This window comes from Cavia porcellus, unplaced genomic scaffold (assembly GCF_034190915.1).
Source record: "Cavia porcellus strain 051 isolate PalLab524CR breed Dunkin Hartley unplaced genomic scaffold, mCavPor4.1 scaffold_11, whole genome shotgun sequence".
NCBI lineage: Eukaryota > Metazoa > Chordata > Mammalia > Rodentia > Caviidae > Cavia > Cavia porcellus.
In genome coordinates, this window is record NW_026947494.1 from 28869818 (window position 1) to 28887633 (window position 17816).

At 36.2% G+C, this 17816-nt stretch overlaps 2 protein-coding genes across 7 annotated transcripts; one reads left to right on the top strand and one right to left on the bottom strand.

Annotated features, from left to right (window-relative positions):
- Nucleotides 1-2153: 2153 nt before the first annotated feature.
- Nucleotides 2154-8857, bottom strand: Rad1 (RAD1 checkpoint DNA exonuclease). 5 transcript variants are annotated; one of them, XM_063258057.1, is made up of 6 exons: nucleotides 8714-8857; nucleotides 7451-7699; nucleotides 7092-7200; nucleotides 5152-5410; nucleotides 2846-2944; nucleotides 2154-2535 (listed from the first exon to the last, which is right to left on the bottom strand). In XM_063258057.1, exons 2-6 carry the CDS (start codon nucleotides 7646-7648, stop codon nucleotides 2352-2354), a joined length of 849 nt encoding a protein of 282 aa, XP_063114127.1. In that variant the 5' UTR covers nucleotides 7649-7699; nucleotides 8714-8857; the 3' UTR covers nucleotides 2154-2351. The 5 variants fall into 5 exon arrangements, with proteins under 5 accessions (XP_063114127.1, XP_063114125.1, XP_013008335.1 ...); XM_063258055.1 differs by having other exon boundaries at nucleotides 8632-8855; XM_013152881.3 differs by lacking the exon at nucleotides 8714-8857 and adding an exon at nucleotides 8105-8264.
- On the top strand, nucleotides 8358-17384 carry Brix1 (biogenesis of ribosomes BRX1). Of its 2 annotated transcripts, none has more exons than XM_063258054.1 (10): nucleotides 8358-8615; nucleotides 10818-10885; nucleotides 12178-12221; nucleotides 14417-14487; nucleotides 14892-14941; nucleotides 15048-15121; nucleotides 15278-15328; nucleotides 15485-15586; nucleotides 16591-16719; nucleotides 16943-17384. In XM_063258054.1, exons 1-10 carry the CDS (start codon nucleotides 8482-8484, stop codon nucleotides 17210-17212), a joined length of 993 nt encoding a protein of 330 aa, XP_063114124.1. In that variant the 5' UTR covers nucleotides 8358-8481; the 3' UTR covers nucleotides 17213-17384. The 2 variants fall into 2 exon arrangements, with proteins under 2 accessions (XP_063114124.1, XP_023421031.2); XM_023565263.2 differs by having other exon boundaries at nucleotides 8382-8615; nucleotides 10774-10885.
- The last annotated feature ends 432 nt before the right edge of the window (nucleotides 17385-17816 follow it).

Here is a 17816-nt window from a genome sequence, read left to right on the forward strand (position 1 = left end):
TTATTAAATCAGCACCATCAGGTTAGGGTGATTTTAAAAGAATACATTAAATTCTTTTTAATTCTTTTTTTTTTTTTTTTTTTTTTTTGAGATCCAGTCACATGATGTAGTTCAGGCTGGCCCTGAACTCATTGTACATAGACAGGCTAGCCTCAAACTCCTAGCGATACTCCTGGCTCAGCTTCCTGAGTGCTGGCATTATAGTTATATGACATCACATCCAATTTTTTAAGAAAATTATTTTTGGTTTCTTGACTCTAGCTGAAAAGTCAGGCAGCTAAAATGATAGTTTTAAATGTGCAAAAATACCTAACATGGTTAAGTCCATTTATATAGTAAATTCAACAAAAATGCTAGATTAAAATAAATTTAGAGCTAAGTAATCAGAATAATGACTAATAGGATGCTAAAAGACAATGTGAAAGTAGAGATACTTTCATCTAACAAACATTTATTGAATTCTTACTATAGGCACTGTTCTAGGTGCAAGACACACTAGTGAACAAAAACAACAATTAACCATCTTAAGTTTATTTGTTTTTGGGTGAGTGAGATAGCCAGGCTTGTTGTAAAAGATGTCATACAAATTCTAAATGGGCTATAATTCTGACCTGCTTTGAACAGAAAAAAAATTATAGTCCTTGAAACACTGTTTTTATAATTATACTTCAGATATGCTGATGGTATTTATCTAAATAAAAAAAAATTCATCAATTTCCTTCATGAATATACACTACACTTTATAGAATTCTAACTTTCTATACAGCAGTGGGGCACCCTGAGATTGCCCTGGGCTACACCCCGACCTGTGCCTGTGCCTGGGAAGCAGGCCTGCAGCAGTTCTGGAAAGGCCATTCCTCTGGAAAGGGCACCTGCTCTAATACTCTCCCAACCAACTTCCACTAAGGCTCAAAGGCCTGTTTTAAGGTAGAGCATTCTAAAAGTCCCATCACATGCTAGTAAGTATCACTGGTTCTCAAGTGGTCCATAGTTCAGGCCACTTTTATTTGGGGAAAGAAATGCTCACAATGACTGACACTAACGGGCAAGGGCCTGGGAGGCGAAATGAATCATGATTGCAGTCTGCCCCATGCAGAGCCATCATACCCACAAGGCCGAGGGTGCTAGTCCATGGCAGAGATGTCATGTCAGTGTCACCTGGTACAGTAACAAAGATAAAAACTTCATCTTGTCATGTATTTTTTTCTACTAGAAAATGTATCAGATAACTTGACCATTGTATTTTATTAGATACAAAGAATATTTGTATTCCACAAAAGTATTTTAGTGAAAACCCAGAGGAGTACTGTATCACATAATAACTGGTTTTCTGTACATTGTTTTCGTCAACAAGTTGTTATAGGTAAATGGAAGGTACTTACTGCATTGAACAACTCTAAGAAGAAATCTGTAATTCTGAAGGCTGCTTATAATCTGTCACAGACTTCTTCAAAAGATGTATTATTTTAAAAATAAATCACAAAGAATTATTCAGAATGGTTTAGTGATGCCTTAATTTCAGAATGTTTATGAGATGAATGTATATAAAAGCCACTAGCTCTGAGTAAGTGTGGTAGTACATGCACTCTAATTTCAGCTGGTTGGGAGACTGAGGCAGGAGGATCCCAAGTTAAGGTCCAGCCTGAGGAACTTAGTGAGATCCTGTCTCAAAAAGTGATGGAGATGTAGCTCAGTGAGGCCCTGGGTTCAATACCCCATACCACAAAAAACAAAAAAACAAAAGAAAACAAACACCTCGGTGCAATTAAGTATGGTTAAAACAATAGTTCTCAAACTCTGGCACACATCAGAATCCCTTGAGAAAGCTTAGATTGTTGACTTCACTAGTCAACTCTAGAGTTTTTGACAAGTTTCCAGATGATTCTGACAGTGGTCTGGACAGGTCACTTTGTGAACTAGTCTGCTTTAAGATTTATTCTCCAGAATTCAAGCTAACAGGCCATTTCCATATGCCTTTGCTTTATCGAACAGTAAATAAATAAAATATTTATGGCAATATTTGATGATATGGCATCATCAAACTTTAAACCTCTAGTTCTTGAAATGTGCTATGTAAGTAAAACATACACTTTTTCCATCTTGACTCACTATGCCTGTTGTGAGTTCAAAAGACAGAACCACTGGACAGTCCATTAAGCTGGGTAATCTATGACTGCAAGAAACATTTATTTATAAAACACATAGCAACTGTTTAGACTATGGAGACTTTGCTCCTATCTTCTCCATCCTTCTTCCCTATAGAAAATACAGCAGGAAATCATGAAGAGTTCTGTTCTCAGAGATCACAGCCTATTATCAACATGCATAAATATCACTGCAAATTCTCATACTCAGGACTCAGATTCAGGAATGTCTTCATCTGGGCAGCAGTAATAGTCCACAAAAGATATTTGTCCATCTTCATTTTTAATCATATACTGTAATGAAAGGAATCCTCGGTTATCTGTCCTGATAGATACTTTACACGATAAAACCAATGCCTTTGTAGAGGGTTTCAGTAAGGAAAGCTTGTACCTGTATAAGAATAAATAAAAACCTATTAGTTATTTGGATACACCATACAGTGCTTATAACTCCAAGTAAAGAATAAACATTAGCAAGAACTACTAAACAGCAAATATAAGAATCAAATCCAATATTTATCCAATTTGCTAATATGGTCTCCTTGTTTTATTCATCAACTACTATAATCTCATATCTCCAAGTAAATCAAGCATCCTTCCACTCATTTTTTTTAAATGTTATGTATTTTTATTAACTGATTAAAAGTTGGTATTTAACCTTACTGTCATCATCAATGGCAACCTCTATATTAAGAACCGACCTGTTGACCTGGGTATGATTACAGTGAAAAGATTCCATCAAATCACAGTCTTTGGGATAGTCAAGGTGGGAGCTTCCTGCATTTCCAAAAGTAGATAACCTGTAGTAGAAAATAAGCAACTCATTTGTTCACTGTGCCAACAATAAACATCTAAATAATCACTTCCTTCAAGAGCTTATGCCAGTGAGTCAAAGAGGCACATAAAATGAATGTTAAGGTCAGCGTGATAGTACACGCCTGTAAATCCCAGTCCTTGGGAGGACGAAGCAGGAGGATCACTGCAAATTTGAGACAACCTTGGTTACACATTGAGTTTAAGGTATCCTGAATTACACCAAGATCCTATCTCAGAAAACAATACACCCCACCCTCACCACCAATTTACAATTACTTTAACAAACACCATAATAAAGATTCTCGTAGGCTTCTGCGGAAGGACAGGGCAACTAGCGAATTAGCAACAGATTTGAAGAAAATTAGTCTCATCAGTCTATATATATTGATAATGATTTTCCTATGTCCTTAAATTTAGAAATATGTAACTAAGAGAGAATTGAGGCAGGAAGGAAGACTGAGCTTACTTGGATCCTGTCCCTAACCCTTATTGCATATCAGCACTTATGGCTTGTCTGTACCTTATATTGCTCTGAAGCACTTTTAGGGCCTTCTTCACTTAGCAATATCAACTATGCAGAGACAATTTCAAATTTTTCTTTGTTGTTAATCTGCAAGAACTTAGTAAGATTTGCCATGGGGTCTGCATGCTGCTAAGTGCAGTATGAGCAAAGGGATCAGACCTTAAGTGTTGCTTGGCACCAGTGCCCTCTCCCAGGTGTTACTGTTCCTAGAGTCTATCTTTTCTCTCTCCTTCCAACATAACCTCTCTCTGCATATCTTCTGCTCAGGCATCATGCCAGCCATAAGGACAGCTCTCAAATCTCAATTTCTAGTCTGGACTGACCTCCTGACATTCACCTACTCCCTGTTCTCACACAGATCTCAAATTTAACACATCAAAAAGAAGTCTGACCTTCCACTTCCCTACCACAAAACTGTTTGTGATGTTGGAGATGAAAGATACCGTGATGTACCTAGCCATCTATGTAAAGAGTTCATTAACAAGGGGATTCTCTGAAATACCTTTAAGTGGAGTTTCATTGATTTCTATGTTAACTAATAGTTTAACACACCTCAAACCACATTTTTATTTGTCTAATGCCGTAAGACAGGCTTGCAGTTCATCTCAAGTGGAATGCAAAAGAAACAACTTATACTTCTTGTTCCGTATGTATTTATCTTCTTTATGTTTTACTATTCTGAAATATTTCAAAAGATAAAAAAATTCTTAGATCCTTTTTTCTAAATTGTTAAGAGTCTCTAAATCGATTCTAATCCTGAAAAATAAGACTTGCCATTTTGTAATTTGTTGGAATGAAGTATCAGTAATTGTTGGTAATTTTTTTGAGTGGGTACTGGGGGGTGAGGTGAGCACTGGCATTGCACACAGGGCCGTATCATGCAATCTACCCCTAAACTATACCCTTAACTTTTTTTAAAATTTTCTTTTGAGACTTGGTCTTGCTAAGTTCCTCAAGCTGGTCCTTGAACTTGTGATTTTCCTGCCTCAGCCTCCCGGGTGGCTGAGATTTCAGCTGTTTGTTGCCACCTAGTTAACTTGACATTGTACTCTTGGTGAAAACTGCCTTGCCCTAGGAAGCTTTCCTGACCATTACTCCCTAAGTACTCAAGTTCTGAACCTACAAGTATCTATGAGTATTATTTTAGTACTTAGAGGTCTGTAATTTTGTTGCTTCTCAGCTTTTCACATCCTCTCATATGCCTTAATTTTAAGCTATTCCTGCAAGTCTTAAAAGGGATATGCACACTGTAGTAACCAACAGATACCAAGCGTATAAACCATGTATCAAGACGTGTCTACATCTTTTTGCATCCTGAATATACCATTCAATACAAACACCTTTTTCAAACATTTAAACCCAATTTTTCTTATGGTATAACCTGACCTAAAACAGTAAGTAGTACAACAATGAAAACACTACTAGTTTATGGATTAGAAAACCAGGTTTCTCAACTATAAGCCAACACTACCTAACTACAAAATCCTAACTTGTGTCTCTTCTAGGTTTTAAGTCTCTTGATTTGTAAAATTATGAATTAAGAATAAAACTCTTGAACTTTTGAAAACTTCTAGGAACTTGGATAAGAACTGCATAAACTAGACAAATGTGTAAGTGGAGAGACTGAATAGAGGCTTCCTGAACTATCCCTGCACTGCCTTCCATTACCTGAAATAGGGCCTGTCAGGAGATATGGTCATCTGTAGGATCTCACTCGTCATATCCAATTCAGAAAAGGCCTCACGGAGCCCCTCTGACTGCAGAATAATTTTACTGATAACATTGGTGCTGCAGAAATCAAAGTCTAAAGTTCCTACAGGCTCCTGAGTATTGATTTTGCAGACTGTCACCACTCCTCCTTCTTCTAGAAATAGCATCAAAGGCTGACCATGTCCTTGGTAACACATCCGAAGTGCAGTGAAAGTCCCTGTAATGGAAAGAAATCACACTGGGCTCAGCTTAAACCTCTTGGTTTAGCTTCTCCTCCAAATAACACATAAAAGCAATAAAAAATAACTCATTCTCATTCTGCCAAATTTCTTATAAGAATTACAGTCCTTAGAATAACTACAGGAAAATTGGGAATCAGAACAAAATTTAACTAATAATTTTCAGCTTACCAAAAATGTCTAAGCTATTCCTTACTGATCTTGTTTTATACAGAACCCACCCCCTATATCAGGAAAACTATAAATGTTTTAATACTAATATTTATTGAGAAATCATGAGATTAATATGTTAATTTTGGTCTCTGCAATTATAAGTGGCCACTACAACTGTAAGTTCAGAGTGACAGCCATTAGCTTCCAGATATTCATTAGCATGGCAAATTGCTAGTAAGTGTATGCATTCTTTTGGCAGTCTGTCTGTCTCACTCTCTGTCAGCCTATATAAAATTTCACGATGGAAAGTCTCCATAAGAATAAAAATGGCCAGTAACAGAATAGTTGCAAAATAGTGGTGCTGTTTCTTGAAGGCTCAATTTGTGCAAGATGTGAACTGTTTCATATTGCCTGTTCTTTAGATTTTCTCAGATTTTAAGATCATATTGGGAACAGAAGAGAAGAAATCTAAGGGCAATGTAAATTTTAACACTTCAAATCACAAATGGCAAGAAAGAATATAACAGAACATCACAGCTCTTCCTCCTTACTGGATAGAGCTATAGTGAGGAACAAGGGAAGGCAGATGCTTTCAGGAAAAAAACAGTTGGGAAGGGCTGCATTAGAAAATGTTTAATTTTTTCTGGAGCAGTCAGTGCAAAATTAAAATATATTTTCTAGAGAACCAGAACTGAATTTCCCCAGCTAATATCAAGTTGATTTCCTAGCAAATAACAATCATTTTTCTGGGGATTTCTTAGTTTTCTACCCATACCAACAGAATTCCTAAAAATAATTCGCAAATTAAAGAAATGTATACATATGGGAAATATTTGAGGAACTAGACATAATAAACAGGGTTTAAAAATTGGAACACAGTAAACTAGGAGTCAGGAGAACTCATTTCTACTTTACTCTGCCACTAAGTAGTTGGGTAATTCTTAATATGGCAGGGAAAAGATGAAATTGAAAATATTTATGACATGTTCAAAGTCTTTTTCTTTTTTTAGTTCAAATTTATAATCTCCTATGCTGGGCATGGTGGTGCATCCCTGTAATCCTAGCACTCTGTAGGCTGAGGCAGGAGGATTACTGAGTTCAAGAACAGCCTGACCTACAAAATGAAGGCCAGCCTTCACTTTTTCAAGGCCAACCTAAACTGCAGAGTGAAACCTTGTCTCAAAAAGTCCAGAAAAAAAAATTACTAAATCTTCAATACTGCAATTATAACCCATGACTGACCACTGAAAGATGAGTATTTTCCAAAGAAATGTTTATATCCTAAACACCTTCATGTGTTTATATTCAAAATACCTTGCTGTGTTCTCTCTTATTTGACCATTCTGTATGCTTTTGTCTTTATTTTTTATAATTATCAACATGTAATTATTAAGAGGCCTCAGTATGACATTTCCATACATGCATATATCTTGCTTTGATCATGTCTACACTCCCTTCTACCCTCCTCCCTTGTTATGTTAGGTCTTTAATAATAAAATGGTTCACCTGGCATAGGATTTGATCCAAAAATAGATAGACAGTCTAAAAGGATAGTTAAGTTTATTCGAAATATAACAGACTCTTCCTCAACCCGAAACTCTTGAAATACTTCAGCCTATGAGAAAAGTAAAAATGGAAACGATGTTACTATATTAAAGAATGAAAACACTTAAGCGTCTAAATTTCACTTTCTTTTAAAAATAACAATGACCTAATTCCTTGTGACAAGTTTCTCCTTACCAAGGAAAACATCTTAGTTTTTTTCAACTATTATTCATTAGAACAACTGTACTCAACAGGTTAATAAGGCCTCCCAGAATTCAGGAAACTTAGTGCCACAGGCTAAAGGTGCCTTCTTTGCATACCTGAATAAAAGCATTGGCTTGCACACATTTTGCATTTTCCACAGTAACCTTGATTCCATTTTTAGTAGCGAAACATGTGGCATGTTCTTGGAAATGAATAGCTTTCAACACAGTGGAGAAATTCCTAACGTTGTCAAGGCTGGCCACTAAGCAGTACTGACGGTTCTCATCTCGGACGTGTTGAGTTAGGAGGGGCATGGTATATCACACATTCGTTCCAAGGAGCAGGTCCCGCAGATCGCTCAACACCTAGAGATTTGACAATAAACCAGTTAGTGCTGACGAGGGCCGGAAATCTTAACCTGCGCGACAGCAAGTGGAAGGGGCCTGGAAGTTTAACTCGGCTGACCAGATCTACCTTAATCTCTGCTTTTGAGGTCAGTCACCTCAGTATACGTTTCCTCGTCGTTGGTATGCACACAGTGATGCATGAAAAGTTGCAAACCGTTAAAATAAGCAACTGAGACTGTAGCTTTTACTTTGGGCAGAAATAATGCCCCATATGCCAAAAGGACTACATTCGCCCAGAATCTGTCTGAACCCCTACCGGGTCATTATCCTGCCCTTGCGAACCAAGAGAACACTCTAGGGCGCGGGCCTGCGTCCACGGAAGACGCCGCGAGTGCCAGGCACTCCATTAACCAGCCCGTTTACCAGGCAGCTCCAGCTTATTCAAGGAAGTCCTGGGGACGGAAACTCTACTTCTGTGGTGGGGTATGGATGCCAGAGAGCCCTTCCCAGGTCCCTGAACAAAAGACCTGCAACTCCCGGAGAATTACAGAGACAGCAGCGAAACTACCGCCGCTCTTTTCGGATCCTCCCGCCACCGGCAACCATAGAGTTGAAGGACGGCTAGATAGTCGAGTGTGCAGTACTCCGAAACCGGAAAAAGGCACCATAGAGCTAGAGCGGAACAGCGGAGCCAAGCGAAGATACCATAGAGAACGGAGAGATTAGCGAGTGACAGAACCGGAAGTACTGTCAAGAATAAACGTGGTGAGGCAAGATGGCTGCGGCCAAGAGGAAACGGCATGGGGACTTGCGGGTTCAGGCGAAGAAGGCAAAAAGAAACAAAAAAGATGCCGGATCTCCGGCTAAGTCATCGGCTGTGGCAGAAGAGATGGAGGAAGCAGAGAAAGACCGTATCCCAGGCCCCGTTTCCAAGGTAGAAGGGGCTGTACTTGCGGTGGCGATCTCCCCTGTGCCTTTCTCGGATGCCTGTTTAACTAGTGCTCTGCTAATTTCCAGTCCCCAGAGTGTTACCGGAGCGCGGTCAGCATTCCTCTTCCGTGGACTGGGCACAGTGTTAACGTCTAACCCTGGCGCTCGTGGCCGCCTTCTCGTGGGCGGCGGCGTACCGACCCTTACCCCTGTTACTGGGAGGTATCTTCGGGCCGGTTTCGGAAGCTCTAGTGTTCTTTCGCTTACTTGTTTTTTTTTTTTTTTTTTTCTGGGAAAATGCTTTTACTCAGTCTATTCTCTGTTGGTTATGTTTTCCAGTGGTGAAGAATCCCATATTCCGCCGTTGTGAACCAGTGCCATTCATTAATCCTGAAGCTTGCTTATACAAGCCTTTAAAGAGTTGCTATCTTTTGGATCGCGATCCTAATTTAGTTGATCAGATCTTTAGCTCAAAATACGATAAAAACTATACTAGATAAGGTGATTTTGTTAGGGTTCAGCAATTTTCTAATGTACCATGTAACAAGATAGACTGGCCTTGGTATGGCAAACATAGCTGGAGTGTGACTGCTTTTTCAAGAACGTTGGAGTTTAGAAGGAAACTAAAATCTCTTGAAATTGTTTTTTTTTTTTTTTTTTTTTTTTTTTTTTTTTTTAATAAAAAGTGAGCACAGGTTCTCCATGAGCTTAACTGTGAGGCAAAAGTTAAAGCTTCTTGGGGCTGGGGATTTAGCTCAGCGGCATACGCGCCTGCCTTGCAAGCAGGCAGTCGTGAGTTTGATCCCCGGTACCGATTTAAAAAAAAAAAAAAAAAGACAAAAAAAAATTAAAGCTTAAGACAAGGATCACCTTTGATTTATTAATTTCTGTGACCCCCTTCTTGACATAATACTCCAGCTTTGAACAAATAATAACCCCGGGTAAAGTGATGACAGAAAAAAGTGACTCAGAATTGAAAGATGAATATAAGTTGTGGCCCTGCTATTAACAGTGATATCCTTAACTTTTTGGTCTTATGCAAATTAAGAGATGAAAATATTTTTTGTGAAAAGCTGAACTTCTGCTAGAGTTTCATGTGTTAATGCCTACATTTTTCTTTTAAGGAGCAGGAAAAAGTCTGCTATCCCCCTATTGAAAAAAAAGTCATTGTGGTGGTGTACTCTTGTAATCCCAGCACTCTGGGAGACCAAGGATGGCCAGAAAGGACAAGTTAGCAAAAGCCTGTCAAAAAAAAGACTGAATAATCTAGTTTGGTGCAGAGGCACTGGGTTCACTCAGAGGTTTGTGGTAGGAGTGGAAAGAAGTAGAACGGGATCTGTAATCCGAGTCACACTGTGATACTTTCTATGAAATTCAAGAGATAGAACTTTTGTCCTACGAGAAAAGCCAAGGCATGGTGAGGGAGGCAGCTGTTGAGTTGGATTTTCAGGAAAGGATAGAATTTTGATCTGGTGGTGCATGCCTCTGTCCTAGAACTCAGGTTGAGGCAGGAGGATTGCTGAGTTCAAAGCCAGTTTGAACTACATGTCTAGACCCTGTCTCAAAAAAAAAAAGACAGAGGAAGTAGTCTGAGAGAAAGAGAAACTAACTAATCAAAAATGTTAAAAGTGAAGAAATGCTGAAAATCTTAAAAAACTGGAGCTGGTGGATTGGTTTCAGGATAGGGTTAATATTAGGCAACAGAGGTGAAAATATATTTTAAAATCCAGTGTTAAAACTATGTCATGTTGAACTTTCTTTTAAAAACCCTGCAAGGTAAGATTGTGATCAGAGTAATGCTTGTTAAAAAAACAAAACAAAACAAAAAACCCCAATAGCAACTGGTGCTAGTTGGCCATACAGTCTATTGGAGGGAAAGCTAGGGAGTGGTTTAGAGGATTTGCTGTTGATAGGAGGTTATAAGGATCTAAGTAAGAATAGTGAGAATAAGAACGAATTGTTGCAAAGAGAAATTCACAGCATAGTGTTTATGATATAAAAAATAAGGGTAAATGGATTGTTCAAAGTGGAAAATTGAAATGATGGTGACAGCATATGCAAACAGCAAGGAAATTTACTCTGGAAGCTTTATAAACAGTCTTAAAAAATAGACATGTTCAATATGTGATTTAAAAATCTTTTAATGCTGTATTTTTCTCTAGGGCAAGTGGAAAAATAAGGAACGGATTCTTATCTTTTCTTCCAGAGGAATAAATTTCAGAACAAGACATTTAATGCAGGATTTGAGAACCTTGATGCCTCATTCTAAACCAGGTACATTTATATCATATACTTGAAAAATTTCTATTTATAAACTTGTCTAATTATGTATTTTTTCTTCACTTACAGTCTTTGTCCTTTCAAGTGCTTCAATTTTTAAATTAACATTTTGTAAGAAATTCTTTACAAAACTCATTAGACATTTTTTAAAAACAGATATTCTAATATTATTGAAACATTTAATGGCTTCATTTTAATGCCTTTAGAGTCTAAGAGATAAGTGAAATAGTTTATTCTTCTGAGTTATTCAGGACTGCCATGTATACCTTTCTGAACTTTTAAAACACCTTTATTAAATATTAGTGGGTATGGGATAGGACTTGGAAAACTTTAATTGGGCTTAGCCTATTTCTGAATGCCATGTTATTATTGCTAGCAATAGGATGTCTTAGGTCTTAACCTTGAGCCACGCAGTGGTATCTTGTGGCTATTTTGTGCCTAGGCTGAGAGCCTTTGGCTAATTATTTGTAGTCACTTGCTGCTTTACAACAGTACTCCAAGCTAGAGTCTGTTGTAATGTCTTTAGATCTAAAACTAGCGAGAGAAAATTGAATTCATGTATTTTCTATGATAATCTAAAACCACTATGATTCAAAATTAAAAGGTGTTTTCATTGGTTAAGATACTACTTTAAGCAGATTTTTGTTTTCTTAAACTGGGCTTATTGAACATACTCTTCTTTATGAGAATTTTCTTATTTTTGAAAACAAATTCATAGAACATAGTGTTACATATCATGGGTTCTGCTTCTGTAGATTGAACCAACTGCAGATTGAAAAATATTCAGAAAAAAGTGTACAATACTGTACATATGCAGACTTTTGTCATTATTCCCCCTAAGAATACAGTGTATCAGCTACTTACAAAGCACTTGTATTATATAAAATATTATAGGTAAGATATATAGAAATAACTTAAAGTATGCATGTGAATATAAATAGATTATATCGAAGTACTACAGTATTTTACATAAGAGACTTGAGCATGTCAAGACATTGCTATCGGTAAGGGTTCCTGTAACCATTCTCAGGTTCTGAGGGATGACTACCTTAAGTCTTAAGAAATACTGCTTAAAATAATTTGTAGTTCTTGAGGACTTTTACTTACGTTCTTTACATTTAAAAAGAATCTAGAGGTTATGTTTTCAGGTCTAATCACTTGGATAATTACAAAATCTCCTTTAAATTGAGTAGCCTAAAAATACAAAATTATTTCCTAATAGCCTATATGACTTGATTGAAGTTGTTTTAAAATACTTTGCTAACTTGTTTTTTCTTCTTTTTTAGATACTAAAATGGATCGTAAGGATAAATTATTTGTGATTAATGAGGTAATTTGAAAAACTAACCACAAGAAAATATTTTAGGAATACTAAAGATAGTTCATTAAAAAAATAGGCTCTTTGGCAACTTAAAGTTGTTTTGTGAAGGATACTCAAATTTTATGATTTTTTTTTTTTTTTGAAGCAGGGTTTCAGTATGCCATATAGGCTGTCCATGAGCTCACTTTGTAGCCCAACCTGTTCTCTAACTTGCAATGATCCTCCTGCCTCAGCCTCCTGAGTGCTAGGATTCCAAGTGTGCACCACCATGCCTGGCTTTGAACTTTTTGAAAACCTGTCTTGTGACTTTTTATAGTACTTACTGTCAATCTCTCACAATTTAGTGCTTCAGTGTACAGTATGTAATTTTTAAGTCATTTCTATGTGTCTGTTTCTCAAGCATGTTGAAATTTCCTTTTTTTTTTTTTTTTTTTTTTTTGTCTTTTTCCTTTTTATCGGTACCGGGGATCGAACTCATGACTGCCTGCTTACAAGGCAGGCGCTCATGCCACTGAGCTAAATCTCCAGTCCCATGTTGAAATTTCCTAAGGACAGAGATACCTTTTTTTTTCCCTTCCATAATATCTAGTATTGTGCAAAGGTCATAGTAGATGCTCAAAAGAATGATTTAATTCAAGTAAAATGGAGTTGTTTTATTTTTTGAGACAAGATCTCACTCTGTGGTTCACACTGGTCTAGAACTTCTTGTGTAGTCTAAGCTGGCGTAGAATTCATGGCAGTCTCCTGTCTCAGACTCCTGAGTGCTGGGATTACAGGTATGTGCCATAAAGCCCAGCTAGAATTTTTTTTTAGAAAGTTACCGAAAACACATAAAAACCATTTTGCCAATCCTAGAACTCTGGGATGGCTGAGGAAAGAGGATTACAAGGACAATCTGGGCAACTTAGTAAGACTGTCACAAAATAAAAAGGACTGGGGGTATGGCTCAGCATGAAGACCCTGGGTTTAATCCCAGTACCACAACAAATACATACACTCAGTAGACAGTAAGTATATAAATATGTAAGAGTATGTATGTGTAAAATTTGCTTTTAAGGTATTACTAACTAGTACCATAATAGGTTAAATTTTCGGAGTGTTGTTGAAGAGACCAAACGTTTTAAAGTACATTTTTCAAAACAATTGTTTTAAGATAGTTCTCTTGCTATGAAAGACTTCTTTCATATGATTAAACATCTGGTATAACATGGTATTGTTCTGTGTACTGTGGAAAGAGCATGCCACTGCAGAGTTTGCATGCTGATGAGATGAACATAGACTACATGGAAAATTTCAGTGAAACATGGGAGAAAGGAAGTGATGAATGGGTTTTCAGCAGCTGAGCTGGACTGCAAAGGCTTTTTTGAAGGGGTACTGTTTAGCATAATATTAGAGAAGTATGATGGAAAAGTGTTACAGAAGTACGAGGGGAAAATGGCCCTCGTACCAAGGCCCAGAAGTAGCATGGACTTTGCATTGTAATTTGTTCTGAGATGAAAAAGAAACAAAATGTTGACCGAAGACTCTTTTAGGTTGTTAGGCTTAAAGTCTCAAATTGTTTAGAGTTTATGAATACTGTATTAGATAGTTTATGAATATTACCTTGATACAAGAGGTAATCTTATGATTTTTTTATGTTTAAGATGTTGAAGTTTAATGCAGCTTCAAGTAGATTTGTGAACTTTTGCCTTTCACCAATCCTTTAGTGATTTTATGAAGTCAGATCACCAGAAATAATAGTATAAACAAGGGAGAAAAATTTAAATTTTGTGACATGAAATTTTAAGAAGCTACAAAACTCAGTACAAAGGGGAAAAAAAAGAATGTCTTTGATTTATAAGGATTGGTAAATTTAACTGATATCCCTCATCCCTAGAGCATTTTCAGTCTTTACATTTGTACATGGGGCTAAGGTCACAAAAAATTACTCCTAATCAGAAGATCAGTTACTTTAAAATGCTAGGCCAAAAAGAGTAGGCTAGGTACTTCCACCAAAGAGTTGTGCAGAGCATCCTGTTTACCTGGTGTAGAATATGTGAGAGGAATTTTGAGTGGTTTTTTTGTGTGTGTGTGAATAAAGTTATCTTTATAGAATTCTGTGGCCTATTAACGTGCTTAATTACTTTTAGAGAAAGCTGGTTATTAGTTGAACTACTTTAGTTTTGTTGTGTTATCTACTTTTTTCTATACTTTGCTTCCCTTAGGTCTGTGAAATGAAAAACTGCAATAAATGCATCTATTTTGAAGCTAAGAAAAAACAAGATCTTTATATGTGGTAAGAAAAAATTTATAAAAGGAGGGAAAATGAAGCAAATTCATTTGATTTCACAGTTCTGAAGCCATTAAAAATTAAATATATGGATATTTTAAGCATCTTAGTTGTCTTATGGTAGAAAGATGGCAAGCATTTAGTGTATTCTAGATTCCTTTTTTTCCACACTAGTTAATATATTGCATATTGTTACCTAAGAAGTAGTTGTTCAGGTTACAAGATCTAGGCATAAAAAATGATTAAACAATCAATGAGAGCACAGCTGATCTTTTTGATGAACTAACAGATTAGTAGTATAGTTATTATTTTTTCGCCGTAGTGTAAAAAGAAATAATAATAATAATACTAAACTGAAAGACTAATAAGACCTAGATTCTTAATGACCAAGTTTCTTTCATACATTTCAGGGTTTCAAATTCACCTCATGGGCCCTCTGCCAAATTTCTTGTTCAAAATAGTAAGTTGACTCAATTTAAAATTTTTCTAATGGAAATATTTTAAATCTTTTGTAATAATTGTGCCAAAGTTATATAACTATTTTTTTGTTGTTACAATTTTTCTAGTTCATACCCTCGCTGAACTAAAGATGACTGGAAACTGTTTGAAGGGTTCTCGGCCACTTTTGTCTTTTGACCCTGTAAGTTTCTTGTTCCATGTGTGATTTCTACTTTTTTTAGTCTGCATGATGGTTTTTTACTGGATATAGTTTCATATGTAATTCAAGACAGTTAATCTAAAACCAATTTTGAATAAGTCACTATTATTGCATGACATTTTTATTTTATTTTTATAGGCTTTTGATGAATTGTCACATTACGCTTTGTTAAAAGAACTCTTAATTCAGGTAAATGTCTTTTCTAGAAAATACATTTAGTAATATAAATGAATGTCTTCCTTTAGACTTGATTAACTTAGCTATTAGAAACACAAATGGTAGATCTTGGAAGAAGGGAGTAACATTACCTACTGTTTTTTTTTTGTTTTGTTTTTTTTTAAATAGATTTTTAGTACACCACGGTATCATCCCAAAAGCCAGCCATTTGTGGACCATGTATTTACTTTCACCATTTTGGATAATAGGATATGGTTTCGGAACTTCCAGGTTAGCTTTTCTTTACATTTTAAATATGCTTTTAAATTAAAAGTCTTTTTATGTAAAATAGCTTCCTTTTCTTCCAGAGATTTGCTGCCAATAGCTATCTACTATTTCATTCCTTAAATAATCCCTACTACCTCACAACTGTCAGTCGATAGTGTATAAACTTCGTAATAACTGAATGTTTCATTTTCTAAAAAATCTAATCTGAAGTATAGGATAGTTGCATTCCAAACTTAAGCTAAGTCCTAAAAAGTTTATAATAAAGTGTGTTTCTCAAAGAAAAGGTTAGAATGCACTGGGGGTGGGGAGGGGTTGTGAGTTGAGACTTTCAGAGAGACTATTAGGTGAATCATATTCAGAGGAGGTGATTCTAGAAATCTTAAAGCAGGAATTTGCCAAGATAAGTTTGTAGAAACAGAGAAATTGTAAAGAACAGAAGGAACAAATTTTAGACATGGTATGACCTGGACTCTTATAGTGTGTGCCTTGAAATAAGAGTTAAATATGACCTCCTCCCCGCTTTTTTCCCAGTATTTGGGATTAAACCCAGAGTCCCTACAATAAGCTACTTACTTCCTGGGTCCTCTTTGTTTATTCATTTTTATTCTGAGATAATGACAGAGTCTCTCCATTACCTAGGCTGGACTTGAATCTTGCTGTCACAGCCTTTGAGAGTGGTGAGAGTACAGGCATTTGCCACCATGCCAGGCTTACATGTTTCTTTGTAGACAGACATACCTGAACTAACAAAAAGTATTTGTGAGAAGCAGGATGTCAACCAGATTTAAATTACTCAGTTTAAAAGAAACACACTGAAAAAAAAACATTTTTTCATGACAAATCTGTAACAGTAAATTTCAGAAAATATTGATAATTTGCCATGTACCAAGTTTGTCTCTACCTTAATTTGATTATCAGTTCTTTTAGCACATTTCTATGAAGTTGTAACTAGTTTTACGTATTAGAAATAATATATCCAAACCAAAATAATTTTTTCTTTATTAAAGATCATAGATGAAGATGCTCAACTTGTAGAAATAGGACCTCGTTTTGTCTTAAATCTGATAAAGGTTTTTCAGGGAAGTTTTGGAGGACCAACTTTATATGAAAATCCTCACTACCAGTCACCTAACATGGTAAGCTTTTTTTGTTGTTTGTTTTTTGAGGTACTGGAACTCTTCAGCTAGAATAATTTTGTAATAACTTTCCCGTCACATGCGAAACTGAATTGGGTTTTGCTGCGTACAAATCACAAATCACTGCCTTGTTTTTTAACACAGGATGGCTGGACATAGAGTTCAAAAGTGAATATCTTTGCCTTAAAGTGTTCATTCCAAGCATCTGATCTTTGTTTTTCAGCATCGGCGGATCATAAGATCCATTACAGCTGCAAAATACAAGGAGAAGCAGCAAGTAAAAGAGGTGCAGAAACTGAGAAAGAAAGAGCCAAAGACTGTTCTTCCACATGATCCTACTGAAGATGTTTTTGTTATACCAGCTGAGGAAAAGCCAGTAGAAATACAGTGGGTAAAACCAGAGCCAAAAGTTGATTTGAAAGCAAGGAAAAAAAGGATTTACAAAAGGCAAAGAAAACTGAAACAGAAGGTGAACAGTCGAAGTGCAAAATGAATAAATGGATAACTAAGTTGTTTTCTAATTAATGTATATTTATTTCCTATTCAGTTTGTAAATCGATTATCATGGACTGCCTTATGTCTAACTAGTGTGCCATTTAAAAGAAAAAATACTTTACAATCAGTGGTGTTTATCTTTTTTTAAATAAAGCATTGTATCACTAGAACTCATCAGCTAATTTTGTACTCTTTTCAGAGTTTCTTTGCTATTACTGAAATTTTTTTCTTTTTTAAAAAATTTAGTTTAGCACACTTAATTTAGGTTTGCTTTCTTGTTTAGAATTTTGGGTATAAGAATTAAAGTCTACATTCTAAAGGCATACATGCATACTCATCTATAATTATTATGGCACAGTTCACAGTGACCAAGACAGGAGTGCAGAATAATAGATAAAGGAAATGTAGCACATAATAGGATTAGGTCATTTGCAGGACAATGAATGGACTGGAGACCATTATGTTAAGTGAAATAAGCCACTTTACAGGCACCACTTATTTTCTCTTAATATGGGGAATGTAAAAAAAGATGTCATGAAAGTAGAAGGGAGACTTGTTACATAAGGGGGAAGGAATAAGAGGTGTGTAAGGAGGGCAATGGG

Excerpts from the sequence above, each read along its gene's own strand:
- Brix1 (XM_023565263.2), top strand. The coding sequence starts at position 8,457 with ATGGCTGCGGCCAAGAGGAAACGGCATGGGGACTTGCGGGTTCAGGCG. Across the intron at positions 15,587-16,590 it reads TATGGTTTCGGAACTTCCAG|ATCATAGATGAAGATGCTCA; the intron begins GTTAGCTTTTCT and ends TCTTTATTAAAG. Across the intron at positions 16,720-16,942 it reads ACTACCAGTCACCTAACATG|CATCGGCGGATCATAAGATC; the intron begins GTAAGCTTTTTT and ends TTTGTTTTTCAG.
- Rad1 (XM_063258057.1), bottom strand. The coding sequence starts at position 7,648 with ATGCCCCTCCTAACTCAACACGTCCGAGATGAGAACCGTCAGTACTGC. Across the intron at positions 5,411-7,091 it reads TGGATCAAATCCTATGCCAG|GGACTTTCACTGCACTTCGG; the intron begins GTGAACCATTTT and ends TTTCCATTACAG. Across the intron at positions 2,536-2,845 it reads AATCATACCCAGGTCAACAG|GTACAAGCTTTCCTTACTGA; the intron begins GTCGGTTCTTAA and ends ATTCTTATACAG.